A 17438-nucleotide genomic window follows, 5' to 3' on the forward strand; every position below is an offset into this window, starting at 1 on the left:
CTGACTGCTGACAGCGACGCCCAATTCCAATGCCATAATTCTCATTACAATAACACCAATTAATCTCTATTAAGTATTAATACTAATTCAGCTAAACACATCAAAGTCAAGCGTAATCCCCATAATAAATCTGAATCAGTGTTCCATTTGCCGACGCCGTGTCAGCGCACGTGTCAGCATATAACTTCCTAACGGAAAACCTGGCAGCGGGGCCCACACTGCACTCCCTTGACATTCCCACCTTTCCTTCCTTCTATATAAATCCAAATATTCTGCTTCCTATTTACTCTTCACATTCCCAACCAAAGCTCATAGCTCATCTTCTCGCTTCCGCCATGACCGAGGATTTCTCCAAAGCCGTCCAGGACGGACTCAAGCTCTCCAAGCGCATATACTTCGGCAAGGACCGGGCCGTTGCGCCGCCCAAGCCGCCGCCGCTGATGGCGCGCTCCGCCACCGCGTTCCTCCCCTCGGCGCCCATGCTCTACGCGGTCATTCACGATCCAGGGATCGTCGACAACCCCGACATCCCGAGCTACCAGCCGCACGTCTACGGAAGGTGCGACCCTCCCGCTCTGATTCCGCTTCAGATGAACGCGATTCAGATGAACGCCGATTGTTTCCACGACACCGCGTTTGTCACCGTCGCCGGCACTTGGCGACTTCACTGCGTCATGGGAAGCCGCTCCTGCGATTGCCGCGTCGCAGTTCCCATGGCACACAAGGTTTATTCTATTTATTCTTATTTTTATTTTATTTGAATAATAATAAGTTTTTTTTTTTTTTTTTTAATGTGCTGCAGCTTTTGTGTTCTGATATAATTTGGCTAACAGGGTTCAATTCTAGGTGTTGAGGTAAGCGTTTCTAATAAGTCATATTCTACTCAACTGGTTGTTATGGAAGATCAAAACGGCAACGTTCCACCTCAAAACGGAGGGTTTCTCAAGTCCAACATATTTACTTTGACTATACCTCAGGTTAGTATTAGTCCAGCTGCTTTTGATTTCTTGATTAGTTTTATCGCTGTGATGCTGATTGCGATTGTTTTTCAACTGCTTGTGGTAGGTTGATGGGGGTTCCAATTTGTCGATTAAACTTCGTTGGTCTCAGAAACTCGTCTACTCCAACGGTCACTTCTCTTTGAATGTGCCGTTTAACTTTCCTGATTTCGTCAACCCTGCGGGGAAGAAAATATCTAAGAGAGAAAAGATACAAGTTAATGTGGATGCTGTTGCTGGTGGTGAGCTTCTGTGCAAGGGTATAAGCCATCCACTCAAGGTTTGTGTTTGTTTGGTTTTTTTGTGGCACCACTGTTGAAGGTTTACTTATGGAGCAAGTTATGACTGATTGGCTGTTTTGATCGTGACTGTTCAGGAAGTGAGGCGTCATGCTGGGAGTATGGGTTTATTATATGAATCCGATGTTCCCTCGTGGTCTAATGTTGATTTTAGCTTTTCATATGCTGTAAGACTCGTCCTTTTTATTTTATTTTTCCTAGCTTTCTGAACTTGAAAGGATTACTAATTAGCTTACTGTGTACATTTAGGTTTCCTCAAGTCATATAAATGGTGGTGTTCTCTTGGAATCTGCACCTGGGCATGATTTTGATCAAAGAGACATGTTCTACGTGTATCTCTCTCCTGGAGATATTCATAGTAAGAAGGTTTGTACTATAACTGCAAACTTTCTTGGTGTACACGCAGTTTGTAATATATATAGATATATAGTGTCCTTTTATTCTTACTTCTGGTATTACTTAATTTGTAGGTGTTCAAAAAGGAAATAATGTTTGTTATGGACATCAGCGGTAGCATGCGGGGAAAGCTGATTGATGACACAAAGCATGCACTGTTGGCTGCTCTCTCTAAACTTAATCATGATGACTCATTTAACATTATAGCCTTTAATGGAGAGACTTATCTGTTTTCCAAATCAATGGAATTGGCTACCACGGATGCTGTTGAGAGGGCCACCGAGTGGATTGATGCGAATTTTGTTGCTGGGGGTGGTACAAATATTTCACATCCATTAAACACGGTACCTCAAAATACCGTTTTCCATTAATATAAATATTATTGAGCAGTGATTGATACTGAACGAATGTTTACAATGTGCTATACACTGAACAGATAAATCAATCTTTCCTCAGCTCGAATGTTTATTTTTCCTATGCGAGTTTTGTTTTCTGCTTTCTGTCATTGTCTAAAATGCAGTTTATATATTTTTTCCCTTTCTTTTCAGGCAATAGAGATGCTATCTAATGCTCAGAGTTCAGTTCCAATAATTTTCCTAGTTACAGATGGAACTGTTGAAGATGAGAGACAGATTTGTGCTATGATCAAGAACCGTATGACCAATGCAGAGTCAATATGCCCTCGAATTTACACTTTTGGCATTGGTATGTTCCCAGTATTTTTAGCCTTGATCAAAACATGCAACTTCTCATTAATTTTAACACCGTGACATTCTTTTTATTTTATGTAGTTAAACCCGTTTAAGATTTTGCTCTTAGTTATTCTAATCTATTTTAAGTATTGGTAAAAATTCTTCATTTTATCACTTACATATGTTAAACTCATTAAACCCCAGGTTCGTTCTGCAATCATTACTTCTTGAGGACCCTTGCAATGATTGGTAAGGGCCAATATGATGCTGCAGTGGATGTAGGTAAGTTCTGAATTTAACATAAAAAAATAGCATTGTCATTATTTATCCTTCTTTTCCGATACAAGTTAACTGACGTTGCTGTGTTTTAGACAAATATTGGTCAACTAACCATGTTAAGGCATCCTATTTGGGTCACCTGGTTATTGCCCCTAGCATGAACTTGTGAGTTATCTGCAATTCATGGAAGAGTGTATTGATTTTACCTTGGGGTATAGGGGAAGGGTTGTGTTTGGCCATTTGGAAGCTAGTGTGAAACTTATTTATATACTAAACATGGATAAATAACAGTGGATTTTGTGTGCTAAGGCTAGGCTGTTACTCGGAAGTAGCACGTTGTATGGTTGATGTACAATGTTAAATGAGCTAAAGTTGTTGCATTTGCACCTAGTTTGAGGAAAGAATAACATGGGTGTTATAATTGAAAATAAAGTGTGGTGATATCATAAATCCTATGAACCACAAGATTGGAAGCACTTCTGGAAGAAAAGTTTTGGGGAGGTTTGAAAGAGTTGGTTCAAGGCCTATCGCAAGAGGGGATCTAAATGGACATGTTGATACTTGATGGTGAGGGCATGAAATTTACAGTTGAAGAATTAATCGCTTATTAAGATTGAAGGCTCAAGGTCACAAATTGATTTCTTTTTGGTGAGAAGTGGCGATAAAAGAATTTGTAATGATAACAGGTGATTCTAGGAGAGAGCCATACAACCTAACATAGGGCATTTATCCTTGATGTTTGTTAGGAGTCATAAATAAAAGACTTGACAAGTTATAAATTTAAGAATCAAATAATGGCAGCTCAAGGGAGATAAACATTTGATTTTTAAGGAGAAATTATTAACAAAGCTACTTAAGAATTACAAGATTGTGTTAACCTTATTTGAGATAGGATGTCTTGACTCTGGAGGATTAGAAAGGTTTGTAATTAATGAAAAGGTACTTATTGGGTTAAGAGATAAAGATCTTGGTTTTGAAATGAAAGTATGGGACAAAATGCAGTATGTTAAGCCCTTAATGGATGTTGTAATGCTGAGATTTTGGCGAGGTAATGAAATGCCAGAAATGAGAACGATAACATGGCATTTTTCAAAAAATTCTTTGTAGGTTTTCACCAAAATTTTAGGACAAAGAATCAAGAAGGTAAAATATTTAAGCCTGCTAGAAATAGAGAAAGGAGAACAAGAGAATTGAATAATTAAATGTACTAAAGATAAAGAAGGGGGGTAGCTTAGGTTATAGATCAAGATATCAAAGAGAGAAGGGAGAATTTAATTTAGAAGTTTTTCAATGATGGACTTTGATTGACTTGTGATATGGAATGATTAGTAATCCCAGAAGACGTATAAATTTGGAAAACTACAGTAGAAAGTAACAATAAGCCCATAAAAGGATGGATAATGATACAATTGTTGGTTCTGATGGTATTCCTATTGAACTTTGGAAATTTGTACGCAAACAATGTATCATTTGACTCATCAATTAATGAAATTTTGAGATTGAAGAAAATGTTAGATGAGTGGCAGCTGAGAACTTTGGTTGCTATATTTAAGAAAAAGGAGGATATTTAAAAATATGTAAATTAAAAACTACAAAGGAATAAAACTTGTGAGTTGCATTACGAAATTATTGGAAATAGTGATAAAGCATTGATTAAGAGAATGAGAATCAATTTACTTCCATGCTAGGAAGGTCTACAACAAAAACCATTTGTCTTTTACAAGAGTTAATGGAAAGGTACTGAACAAATAAATAGACTTGGTATAGAATTATTAATGACCTGGAAGATCATATGATCAAGTGCTCATAGAAATAGTGGTAGAGAATCTATAAAAATAAAGGAGTTTGTTCGAGTTATATTTAATACATGCAAGACATGAATGATGAGTGAGAACTACTATTGTGAGGAATTCAGTTTCCTACATGGATATGATTACATTAGGACTATTTGAGCTTTTCAACACTCTGAAATCGAATAGTTTTTCTTTAGTAGTAGGTGTAAGACAACATACGCATTGCAATTTTGGTAAGAAATACGAGGGAAATGAATAGGGAATAAAAGTAGATGTTTAAATATCTAGGATTGATATCACAAAATGTTGGGAAAATCAATTAACATTTCACACACTGGATACAATCTGGATGGTTAAATCGTGGATGGATTGTGGCTACACGAGTGAGGATAAGATGCAAATTAATAGTACACAAGGAAATATAGGTATGATTTCAATTGAGGAAGATATGGCAAAATCACTTAAGGTGGTTTGAATATGTACAAAGAAGATTAATAGAAATTTCAATGAGGAGAGTAGATTGAATGGTTTTTTTAGCCTTGTGTTGTGAAAAGGGAGCGAGAGACCAGGTAAGACATTGGAGAAAATTGTTAAAAGGAATCTTATGAATGATATTACTGAAAATTTGGTATTTAACCGAACCATGTCGTTCGACTACGTGGATCTCACTTAGTAGGATAATGGCTTTTGTTGTAACGTTTATTCTCATGCCCTCTATTAAATGTTTATAGGTCCTGGAAGTTTTTGATTTTTTCCAAACATGATACATAAACTATTTAATAATATCATGACTAGTCTTGAAGGATTTTTTTTAATTACATTTTATCCTCGATGTTTTAATGATTCAAGTGCCCTTGGTTGGAATATAATGTCATTGTTGGAATTTAACCAAGCTTAGTTTCACTCGGCTAGTTTGAAATGATGTTAATGCTTATTGCATTTAAATTAATTTGATAAACTATCCCTCTTTCTTGAATTGACAGATTTGATTGAGACTCGAATGATGACGTTGTTTGATAAAGCTTCATCTCTCATTCTTGCAAATATCAAAATGGACACGTTGGATGATCTTGATGATCTTGAGGTAAAATTTTAGTGATTGATGATTATTATTTATTACCGAACATGCTTTGTATTATACTGGCTTTCTTTTGAAGATTTTGATTCTTTCCGTTCAGTTCATCTGTCATAGCCTATTTATGACTAATGCTGTCACTATCGTAATTTGTGACTAATGCTTAATTTATCCTTCCAACGTGATAAAATGTGCCATGGTTCTCTATTTCCTATTTATTCTTGTCCTCCCATCCTTTTAAATACTGTAGTTCCATAATAGCTTTGGGGGATTTGTGGTGAACTGTGTTTTTTTCCTATAATTTTCATCACGCAGATGATCTTTAGATTGACATTTGAAAACGAAGATTGACATGTGATGCTATGGCAAACCCACATGCATTTATGACAATTTATTTTTTTTGTTACACATACTACTATTTGCTGAAGTTTGTCCGACTTCGATGATTTCGTGGCACTCTCTTATGGGGTTAACTGCAATATTTGTTATAGGTATACCCTTCTCATATTCCAGATCTTTCAAGTGAGGGTCCATTGATTTTATCTGGGAGATACAGGGGAAATTTTCCCAAAACTCTTAAAGTCGAAGGTATATTGGCTGATTTCAGTAATTTTGTGGTAGATATGAAGATACAAAATGCTAAGGACATACCTGTACAAAGGGTAAGAATTATACTACTTAGCATACTTGCAATTCACTTTTTCTTGTATTTGAAATTATAAGTTTATAACTACAATTTATGATAGGAGGTTCTAGTTTTGTTTATGGGTGTATTTAGTTCTTACTTGTAGTCCTTTTTTTTATATTTAATTTTATATAGCAAGCTAATAGTTGGGTCAAATCTTACCATTGGAATGGGTACGCAAAGAATCATGGTTTATTGGTCTTTATTTGGCATGCATGTGAAACATAAATATATGTTAGCTTCATCATATTATAACAGTCGCTGTCCCGCCATCTTTTGATTAGATGCTGGTTTATAAATAAATATCCACAATTTTTACAATTCTGTTTCATTTATTATTATTATTATTATTATATTGCTGTATTTTTTATATTAACAGGTCTCTGCAAGAGATCAAATAGAGCATCTTACTGCTCAAGCATGGCTTTTGGAAAGTAAACAACTAGAACAGAAGGTTTGTTAATACTGTATGCTATCACTCTACTCAATGTGTACACGGCATTATCAGTGTCTTTTTATTATTAAATAATTTTTTTATTCCGCTTCATTAAATTGGCAGGTTGCAAAATTGAGCCTGCAGACTGGCTTTATGTCCGAGTATACACGAATGATAATACTTGAGACCGATCATCTGAAGAAAGTCAAGGAATCAGCCGGAACGAAAGAAGTAAGTATCAACTTTGCGGATTTTGAACTTGAAAATAAGCCAATAATGCTTTCATTTTGGAAAGCCTATTTTCTGTCATTAATCCAGGAAAGTAGTCGTTAAATATCTAACAAGAATGATTTCTATATAGGTTGTTTTGTGGTGGTTTGCTTATATTGTTATGAAACATGGATGAAATCTCACGTAGAAACTGTTCTAATCAATTATTTTCTCATTCATTGCGAACAGGCGTCGAAAAAGAGCCATCCTCAGTGTGAGGCACCCGTCCAAGGGCAGAGAATGATTTTACTACCACATTTGAATATCGGCTTCGGCAACTTAAGTGCAACTCTTGAAAATACTCCTCCCGGATGTGAAACGAAATTGCCTGAAGTGCCTGAAATCTTTAAGGCGGCCACAAATTGTTGCGAAACGTTGTGCAGTTATTGCTGTTGCATGTGCTGCATCCAGTGCTGTACCCGGTTAAACAATCAATGTGTAACTACATTGACTCAGCTCTGCATTGGTCTTGGATGCTTCGGCTGCCTCACCTGTTGTTCAGAGATATGCTGTTCTGGAAATGAAGGCTAAAATCTCAATTTTGTTTGTTGTATCATTGTTGTATTATACTTCATATAGAAATCCTTGTTTATATAGTTGTCATTTTCTTAATGTACATGACTAAGTCATATTGTGTCTTAAAGTGTATAGGTTTTTCTGATTTTAATCGTGCAGTTTTAAACTTGCAATAGATATTGAATACCATTGTACCAGCAAAGAAAAAAAGTGTACTATACCAAGTTCTGTCCGTCGTAAAAGAAACATTTTTTTCATTAGCGGTGTTCTTTGTATGCTTGAAAGTTGTTACCTAGAATATCGTCCCACCCAATGGAAGTTTAATCTTATACATGTGGGATTTACAATTGTAAATCTACTATATTCTTCAAAAGAAGCATTTTAGTATAATATAATTAAGATTTTAGACGGAGTAGATTTTGGTGGATTGATTGTTGTAAAAAAGAAAATCTCAATTTTAATGTTCGATTTTGTTTGGTACATTTGAAATTAGAGTGTTTTTGTTTTAATAATAAGGTGAATATATGTTCTAATATTCTTTATATATTAATAAGGTGTGCCATGGTTTGATTAGGGGTTGAATCTTTGATTGATGTGCTTAGAAAAATATTATTCTTTGGAAGTAGTCGATCCATTAATAATTGAAACCTTATACATATCATTTTGTAGAAATTTAATAAGTGCTTTAATTGTTTTTACACTAAATTGCATTTTTTTATCTCTATATAACATTTAATTCATAATTTTAACTTCTCATGTTTTAATTTTTTATTTTAGTCTTACAATTTTGTAAGTATTTATTATCATAAGAATAAAATTATTCAACATTTATATTAAATGATTAAAATATTTTATAAAATACATTAAATATTTCATAACTAATATTCTCAAAATATCTAATTAAACTCGTTAAGTAACAAATCCTTATAGATTAATGTTATTTTATGTATGACCTAACTCAAAATATTATTGTTTGATAGAAAAAGTAATATTTGTATTTTTTTTACTAAATTATACTCTTGGTCCTTTATCTTATTTTTTTTAAACTTTATTTTGATCATTTATCTTTTAAAATGTTTATTTTGGTCATTTAATTCTTAAATTTAGGTCAATTTAGTCATTTTTAATCTTTTTTTGTTAATTCAAGATTTAAAACTTGTCTCATAAAATTATTGAATGCAATTAACTTTCAAGTCAAATATGTTATAAACATGGTAAAAATTAAAAAAATAAAAAATAATTTCATATTATTTTCTAGTTGTTCATATGATATATTTTTTACACAATTTTTACTATGTTTATAACCTTTTTATATTTAAATATTAATTACATTTCATAGTTTTTATATAAATAAATCTAATATTACAAGTTTGTAGTCTAAAATCAATCAAAAATTAATTTAAAATCATATTGCAAAATTAAAAATGATCTTTGTTTTTAAAGGATCAAACTAATTTAAATATAAAAGATAAACGACCAAAATAAATAATTTAATAGATAAGAGACTAAAATAAATACAAAAATAAAATAAAGGACTAAAAATATAATTTATCTTATTCTTTTTTTTGTCTCATGCCTGATATATTTCATGCGACAAACATGTTGTTATAATTTAAATATAAAATATAAGTAAGATTTTGTTTGGAGTCCAGACCTTTATTATTGTTTTATCTACATCTTTGATTTTTTATGAGATAATTAACACTTACGTTATAATATAATGAAAAATTACTTTTTTTAACTAAATATGTATTTGTTTTATTTTTTTATATAAAGAGATATAACTTATTCTATAAAAAAAATGATATTTTTTTATAAGAATAAAATGATATTTAAGCTTGACAAGAAAGAAGGGTATCAATCCTCATGGTTAGGAATATATTATTAACATGACTGACTCTCCTGCATGTCCATTTGGCAATATTTCTTTTAGCTATTTAAAATGAGTTGAGGTGGAACTTCCAAGGTGGAGATTGGCAAGTTTATTTGGCTCTTTCGATCTTATATTGACCCTGGTCCCTGACCTTTGCTAGTTTTGGAGTTTGTTAACAAGTGGGTTTGTTGCTTATGATTTATTTTGCAGTGGCTATGCGCTTTGCACCTTCAAGGTACTTGTGCAGTTGTGTTGTGGTATTTTTAAAACTAGGGCAGCTTCTTGTGTCTTAGTATCTTTTTTCAATTTTATAGCATTCATAAGTCATAACTTTACGAACAAATAAAAAGGAAAAATGAATATAAGATATTTAGAATGATAATTTTGATTAACCCATTAAAAGTATATTCATGAAAAAAATATAGTACATTACACTTCCTCTTATTGTTTAAGGTCTTATTTTGAATATAAGATTTCCCTTCACTTTCTACTCACCCTCATCCATCATCATGTACAGTCACCTCAGTCATTCCTGTACACGATCGAAGTTCACTTGGGAAAAGGGAATTGCATGCAAGCAAAGAACAACGAAAATCAGCATTTACTCTTACCATGGGACAAATGAGATAAAGATTGGTAATAGTAGGAGAAAATTGTTCCTGAAAAGTACAACAAAAAAATTGAAAACAGGATACATCAAAGGAGAATGAAAATGCAAGAGAAGATGCAATCGTGTGAGGGGATTAAGATGAAACCTGAGTGTGATTCTGCAAAATCCTCTCCCAATTCAGCCACTGTAGACAAAGATGCGAGGCCTTGTAGACAAAGCTTTAATCCTTTTGCCACTATTTGACTACAATTCCTTCTCCTTTATTTTCACAATCTTACTAATTCTTTGATACAAGTATTTAAAAGACACAAGAATTTGCATGACAAGCCACCAACCCCACACTAGAAACTTTCTTATTGTTGGTACCCTATAAATAAAAAGCCCCACATACCCTATAAAACAAAATAACCCCACAATTAGGACAACAAGAACCATCATCAAAACCCAGAAGCATGTCTTTAGAGTGCGCAGAGGATCATCCTCTACCCTTATCTTCCCATAAGGTGTTACCTTGAACTTGGTCATGGAACCAAACATTGTCAATTTTCCCAATATCATTAGTCTTCTAAAGGCTATTGTTTCAAGTAGATGCTCTTCAGAAATTGATTTATCAGTTCGAACAATAGATGCCTTCATTTTCCCATAAGATTTATTCAAGCTCATAGCATCTTGCTCTATTCTCCTCAGTAACTCTTCCAATTCAGGATTGTAGTATTCATCCTCCAAGGATTCTCCATGGCTAGAGCTTGAAGCTTCCTCTATAGCTGAACCCTGGCATTTCAATAGAACAATGGTTACCCTCAAGTTTGTTAACCAAGAGCCAGAGATTGAGGCTTCATTGCCGGTCCAAAATTCCCACGAAAGTTGGTTTTGCTTCCTCAATACTGCTTTGTAAAATGGATCTCCTACTTTTATCTCCAACACTCCCCAAAAGCGTCTTTTTGTAGCTCCTCCCTTGTCAGTGTACTCTAGAAGAATAGGCATGCCTATGTCCAGCCCATCTTCCTTCATTAATTCTACACGTGCCCTTAATATTCTTTCCACTAATCCACCTACACTTTGTATTTCTTCAGGGTAAGAATCGACAATATGTTTAGGTACATTCTCCTTTATCATCTCTAAAACTTGTACCACATCCTCAACAGATTCTTCATGTTCTTGCTTTAAACTTGCCCCGAAGTTAGAGGCTAAAGCTTCTGCTCCAATTTCAGCCTTAGCATTTCTCAAGGACCTCAAATATACATTTGAAGACCTCACTGGACCTTCTTCTGATTCTAATAGAGGCAAATTCTTGCTAAACATGTCTCGTGGATTAAAACTTTCCAGCATATGTCTCATTTTCTGCTTTGGAGATCCTTTTGGAACCAAAAGTGATGATTGCATTTGCAAGTAGTCCCTAGTGGAGCTGGGAGTGGGAAGCCTGAACTGGATATCATCCATGTTTGTTTCTTGCTTGTGCACATAAACTCCCCAGTTATTCAGAATCAAGCTTGAATCATATTGAATCTGAATGACCTTCCAATCATCTCCAAAACTCGTGTCAATGTCATTCCACTCTTCATCATTAAACAAAATGCGTAGATCACACAATAACACATGATCTTCCCCAACGTTGAGATAGTGGTAATCTCTACCACATATTTCTTGTCCATCAATAAACAAGTGGAGGCTAACAGTGTGCCAGTGCACAACTCCATTCAACGATTCTATAGCATCTTCAATTTCAGACACAGTCTCTTTTGATTCCCTGAAAACTAATGCTAAGGAAACAATGGGAAACTTTCTGCGAGCCCAGAAATGCGGAATCTCTTGAGTGCAAATGCAGTCAAACCATTCAGGTATTTCCTTTCTCAGCATCGGCATCACAACTTGTCTTCTTCCATTTGAGGCCTGTCACAACGAAAGACATTAGTGTGTTTGCTTCAACATACTATTTACGGAATTACAGTATCTTGTATTATAAGAATAATGGAGAATGTGGTTAAACCTTAGACCATAGCACGCTGGATGCCTCTAAAGTTAAGGACAGACAATGTCTTGCATCTACTTTTTGAATACTTAAGGGAAGCTCTGGAATTTCCCTAAGATTCCTGCAAAAACTCACATCGAGACTTTTCAAGTGAAAAGATCCTTTGATGCATTTTGGTAGGGCTACAAATCCATTATGTGATACATTTAAGTCTTCCAATTTTGGAAAAATTTCAAGAATGGCATAAATATCTTCACCTGATAGATTAGCGTCACAGAAATGAAGTTTCACTAAATTTGGACAGCCATTTGCCAATGAATGGCTTTCTTTGAACTTTTTAAATGATCCTCCAAGTTGAGAGCATTCATCAATTTTTAAAGTGGCGAGTTTTGGAAGCAATAAGAAGCTACTTGATAGACTTTCAAGCCCTTTGCATATTGACATGTCTATATGCTCAAGCCCAGTAAGATTACCAATGGATTTGGGAAGCTCCTTAATGGCAGTACTCATCATGTGTATCTTTAATGGCTTATCCATTTTTTTCATTACATGTGGAAAGTGTTCAAGTCTTCTGCACAAATTAAATGAAAGGACTTCGAGAGAAGGAAAATACATTTTTGGCACAAAACTTGTGAGCACAGTGCACTCTGAAGCACTTAAATACACAAGCTTAGGCATAAATCCAATGGATTCATCAAACCTTACCAGTTTATGACACTTGTCAAGTATAAAAACTTTTACATTTTTAGCTCCAGATAGGTCAGGAATTTGAGTTATGGATTGACAATGGGAAAGATTGATGAATGTTAAATCCTCAAATTTCTGCAAAACAAAATATAATCAAATGATTAGAGCATAGTCCTTTATATTATGTTTTTAAATCAAGTTAGTTACAGCGACAGTTTTGGCACATGTTTAAAGGGGGATAGAAAGTGAAAACAAATGTAACCACCTGAAATGGCTTTCTCAATATCAGAAAACTATGAGGTAACTTGAAGTCAACAATTCTATGGGGATAAAAGTCTAGTGGAAAAGACTTTGATGGGTAACCCTTCCAATCAAGTAGCCGTAAACTATTTGGTAGATAACTAGGACCAAAGGAAAATATTGTATTGCGAACAATCAAAATTCTGAGGTTTTTCATCTTCTTGAAGGCTGTAAAAGTCCAATGATCTATTTTTTCTTGTTTCGGGGGATGAAGCATTATTCCTTCAATTCTAGTACTTCCCTGTGGAAATACATGCAAATGCAGAAAATTAACACTAAAAACATATGACAAAGTACAAAAACATATAAAGTAACTAAAAAACAAAAAAGGTCGAGACTCTCACTGAATTTTCTTCAAGTACTTCATGAACTTCTTTATGAAACCATAATCTACTCCGGTTACCAGGGTTTGATGGTGATTCCTTCCGAACAATCTCTCTACCCATGTCTTGTATTAGATCATGCATTTCCAAGCAGCCATTTTCATCGATAGTTATGAGACATTTACTAACAAATACTCGTATATTCGGGTAGAAATCACAAGCTTCTAGTATTCTTTTGACATAATCCCATTTTTCCCCTTTGAAGAAACAAGCAATGTCCAGGAAAACATTTTGGTCCAAGTGAGATAGGCTATTGTAGCTTATTTCCAATACACCTTGAATTTCATCATCTGGAACCTTCCTATATTTCTGCAATTCAATTTGCCATTCCTCTGCACTCCTACCCTTCAAATTGGACCCTATTACTCTTAATGCCAACGGAATACCCTTTGCATACCTTACTGGAAGAGTGGAGATGTTTGCAAAGTTTTCTGCGGGTCTGCTCATATTAAAGGCATACCAACAAAAGAGTTCAAGAGATTCATAATAATTTAGCTCCTCCAGCTTATATCTTTTGATTTTAACTTCATGCTTATGTAGAACATCTTCATCTCTTGTTGTTATAATGATTCTGCTACCTGGACCAAACCAATCATCTCTGCCAGCTAGTGATTCCAATTGTTTTACAGTATCAACATCATCCAGAACCAGAAGAACTCTTTTAAGTCTAAGCTTGCGTTTTATTTCAGAGCTTCCTCTAAATGTAGAGCCCATAATGGTTTGTGTCTCCTCACCCATCTCAGACAAAAGTGTCCTTTGGAGATCTTCCAGGCCATTAATGCTTTTATTTGATTTTTCTCTGACATTAGCTAGAAAACTTGCAGCTTCAAATTGATGTCTGATCTTGTTATACAAATCCACAACAAATGTGGTTTTGCCTATTCCTCCAACTCCATAAATCCCCAGCATGCAAACGACATCATTAGAATTAATATCTATCAAAGATTTCACCCGTTCAAAGCGAGAATCAAGTCCAACTAGTTGCTTAATTTGTAAAGGCATGGGAGGTAGTTTAGCTGAGGTGTCTTTAACAATCTTCTCAATAACATCGGTTTCATACCTGCATAGGCACACAGTGCTCTTCTTTTTCATGCCTATTCATTTTAGAGATATGTTCTGACACACTCTTTTAAATTTTCATTCTAGTTAGTTAAAATTTATTAAAAACATAATTCGGTGGAATCTACAAAATTTAATGACTCTCTCCCCTTATTCTAAAGTTTTTTTTTGTAAATTTTAATATATGAGAATATGTGCTAGAAAATATGCCGCTAGCATTCCTCATTCATTTTATAGTAAGTAGTACTAATAAAAAAACAAGAGGAAGTTGTAGTATTATGTGATTAAAATCCTACACTGTAATTGGAAAACGGGTCAGACACTAACATAGAGTTAAGTAGTTAACACATTAAAAATGTTTTACTGACCATATTACTCCAATAATAATAAATTAAAATTTCAACATATATTTGAGGGGTGCATTTACACCTCTTAACTTTAAGGACAGTACATTGTTTTGAGTTATGAGATTTTTACTCTTTCTAAATTTATATTTTGAATCTATCGTCCCTAATTTTTTATTTATTGTTAATTTTTTTTTTTTGTAAAGATAGGAAAGATTATAAATATAGTCGCTACGAAAATTGAACCTAGGTCCTCATGCTTCTAACTATCTTAACCCCTCTCCACCTAACTATTAGGCTAACCCTAGTGGTTAATTTTTGTTTTGTATTGGTTAGTTTATTTCTTAATTTTTTTTTCTCTTTTCAGCTCACTTCTCACTCTTGATGAATGCTTTCTCTTTTTTATGTAATATTTATGTCTTGATTTACACACACTTATATATAATAATTTATTATTATTTTTCAAATAAATTACCCACTGGTCCAAGATCCTAGATCCATCATTAATCAAAAACTACCATAATAAGTTTGCTGACTTATATAATAATTAATTAATGATGAAGATTACCGTAATCTAGTATGATAAGTGGTTTATGATGGACCACAATTTTCAGTCATAAAATTAATCTTATTTTATAAGTCTTATTATATATGTATGAGAACCTATTATTTTTCATTCAACTATCTATCCATGGATTCTTCCACTCACCACCATTTGATGGCGACACCCACCACCATTTCCTATCAACCACTATTTGTTGCCACCGTCGCGCCACCCAACCACACTGACGAGGCATGTCACCACATTCATCATTTTGAAGTATGTAAAGGGGTTTCTTAGGTGCATCATAATCATAGAGATGGTAGGCGACAAAGATGGGATGCAATCACTCATAAACTTTATCATTTGTTTGTCCACTCTAATTTATCCCACCATTCTTGTTAGCCTTTAAAGGTCTTCAAGTGGGATGCCTTGGTGTCCAATGGTAAAGTTTTCAACTTTGGAAAATTATTAACCCTCAAGAGTTCCTGAGAGGATCAAGCTAATGTATGGTTGAAGCATATAATTATAAAGTCAGCAAAGTTAACCATAAAAGACATCTTTAGTTTTGGAAGCACCTTCTTTTCCCTTCAAAAATGTCTTCTCTTAGTATGATAAGTTTTTCAAATTTTGAACAATCTTCAATTTTGAACTTTTGAAGTTCAGAAAAATTTTGGATTACTCATTATTGCTGAAAATTTCATTAGAATTTTGGTGGAGATGTTCCAAAGAGAAGATTGAGAGGGAGAAAGAGAGATAAAAATTGGGTAAAGAAGATCTAATATTAAATCTCATGCAATCATAAAATCTAATAATTCAAAAAAAAAAAAAAAAAAAGGACCATGATAGATTATATTGCTTGATCACCTTAAAATATGTCTTTTAATTACCTTATGAAAAATACTACAAACATAATATTAAACTCATTTTTTTTATTAGTTAAAATTTTATTAAAAATTATACAAATTTACTAAATGTCACACCATATATAATGAAAGGTTATATTGTTAATTTTTATGATATTTACCTTGAAAGACATATATAGAAATGATGTTTTTTTTATTGATAAAGAACATTAAACTCTAATTAAACTCATAAGCATAACAAGAATAATTAAGAAATAGATGTTGGAACTTACATATGGTTCCTGTAATGTATTCCAGTTAGGTCGCATACTCTTGACAAAGCTGATCGCCATGCTTTTACCTTCTCGGAGTCCATTCCGTATCTGTTTTCATGTTTAGTCATGGCAGTTGCATAACTGTTTTTCTGATACCGCACATCCGAAGGTTCCACCAAGTAAAATATCGGTAGAACATGTTTTCCTTTGTTTTCATAACAGTGAATGATCTTAACGAGTTCTTCAAGGCACCAAGTGGAAGATGCATAGTTTTGACAGAGCACAAGAACTGAGATTGTGGAAGTTTCGATTGCCTGAATCAGAGAAGGAGCGAGTTCATCGCCGCTCCTCAGACTCTGGTCGTCTCTGAAGGCGTTGATCCCGTGACGGAGCAAAGCTCGAAAGAGATGATCGCTGAATGTGTAGCGGGTCCCGTTTTCACCCTTAAAACTCAGAAAAACATCGTATTCATCATTCGCCATCAATATCATTCATTCTAGTATGCTTAATTGGAGCAAGACTTCGCCTTTAAATGAAACCTTCACCTTCCAAAGTCAACCACCGGGTTGCATTGGAAAAGAAACGGCAAGTGAAAGCCAGGGGTCATATACACACAAGAATATATTCTAGTAACTTTATCTATACTTATTTCATTCAATATCTCATGTTCTACATCAAATTTTAACAATCCAACAGTTGAATTTAACCACCAAATTTTCTCTCACTTGAAATGCTCCATATATATATATATATATATATATATATATATATATATATATATATATATATATATATATATATATATATATATATATATATATATATAAGTTTAGATTAAGATAAATCATCACCTACCTTGTGAAAAATCAGATATATTTATCAACTTTTTTTAGAATTTTCAATGAGATTATACACCATACATCTCATCTACACTAAGAGAAGTTAGGTTCAATTTTAAGTCCTTTCTATCATCATTGTTCTAATTAGATTTAGATATATATACTCTCTTCTAAATTAACTATAATTTTGATTTTTTAAAAAATTTAAAATAAATGATATTTTTATTTATTATTTTACAAATTATTTAATCATCATAATTAAAAAAATATATAT

The 17438-nt window shown here is 33.6% G+C and overlaps 2 protein-coding genes across 2 annotated transcripts; one reads left to right on the forward strand and one right to left on the reverse strand.

Annotated features, from left to right (window-relative positions):
• The first annotated feature begins 284 nt into the window (after positions 1–284).
• On the forward strand, positions 285–7699 carry LOC109807752 (inter-alpha-trypsin inhibitor heavy chain-like protein). Its single transcript, XM_020370356.3, has 13 exons — positions 285–725; positions 834–977; positions 1066–1278; positions 1375–1464; positions 1547–1663; positions 1768–2037; positions 2242–2398; positions 2590–2667; positions 5441–5541; positions 6024–6194; positions 6597–6671; positions 6777–6884; positions 7113–7699. Exons 1-13 carry the CDS (start codon positions 336–338, stop codon positions 7452–7454), a joined length of 2256 nt encoding a protein of 751 aa, XP_020225945.1. The 5' UTR covers positions 285–335; the 3' UTR covers positions 7455–7699.
• A 2185-nt stretch (positions 7700–9884) lies between these two features.
• LOC109807648 (TMV resistance protein N) lies at positions 9885–16988 on the reverse strand. The gene is made up of 6 exons (XM_020370219.3): positions 16344–16988; positions 13223–14321; positions 12844–13119; positions 11910–12713; positions 10068–11812; positions 9885–9971 (listed from the first exon to the last, which is right to left on the reverse strand). Exons 1-5 carry the CDS (start codon positions 16814–16816, stop codon positions 10166–10168), a joined length of 4299 nt encoding a protein of 1432 aa, XP_020225808.1. The 5' UTR covers positions 16817–16988; the 3' UTR covers positions 9885–9971; positions 10068–10165.
• Between the last annotated feature and the right edge of the window lie 450 nt (positions 16989–17438).

Source organism: Cajanus cajan, chromosome 5 (genome assembly GCF_000230855.2).
Source record: "Cajanus cajan strain Asha chromosome 5, NIPB_CcT2T_4, whole genome shotgun sequence".
In the NCBI taxonomy this organism is placed as follows: domain Eukaryota; kingdom Viridiplantae; phylum Streptophyta; class Magnoliopsida; order Fabales; family Fabaceae; genus Cajanus; species Cajanus cajan.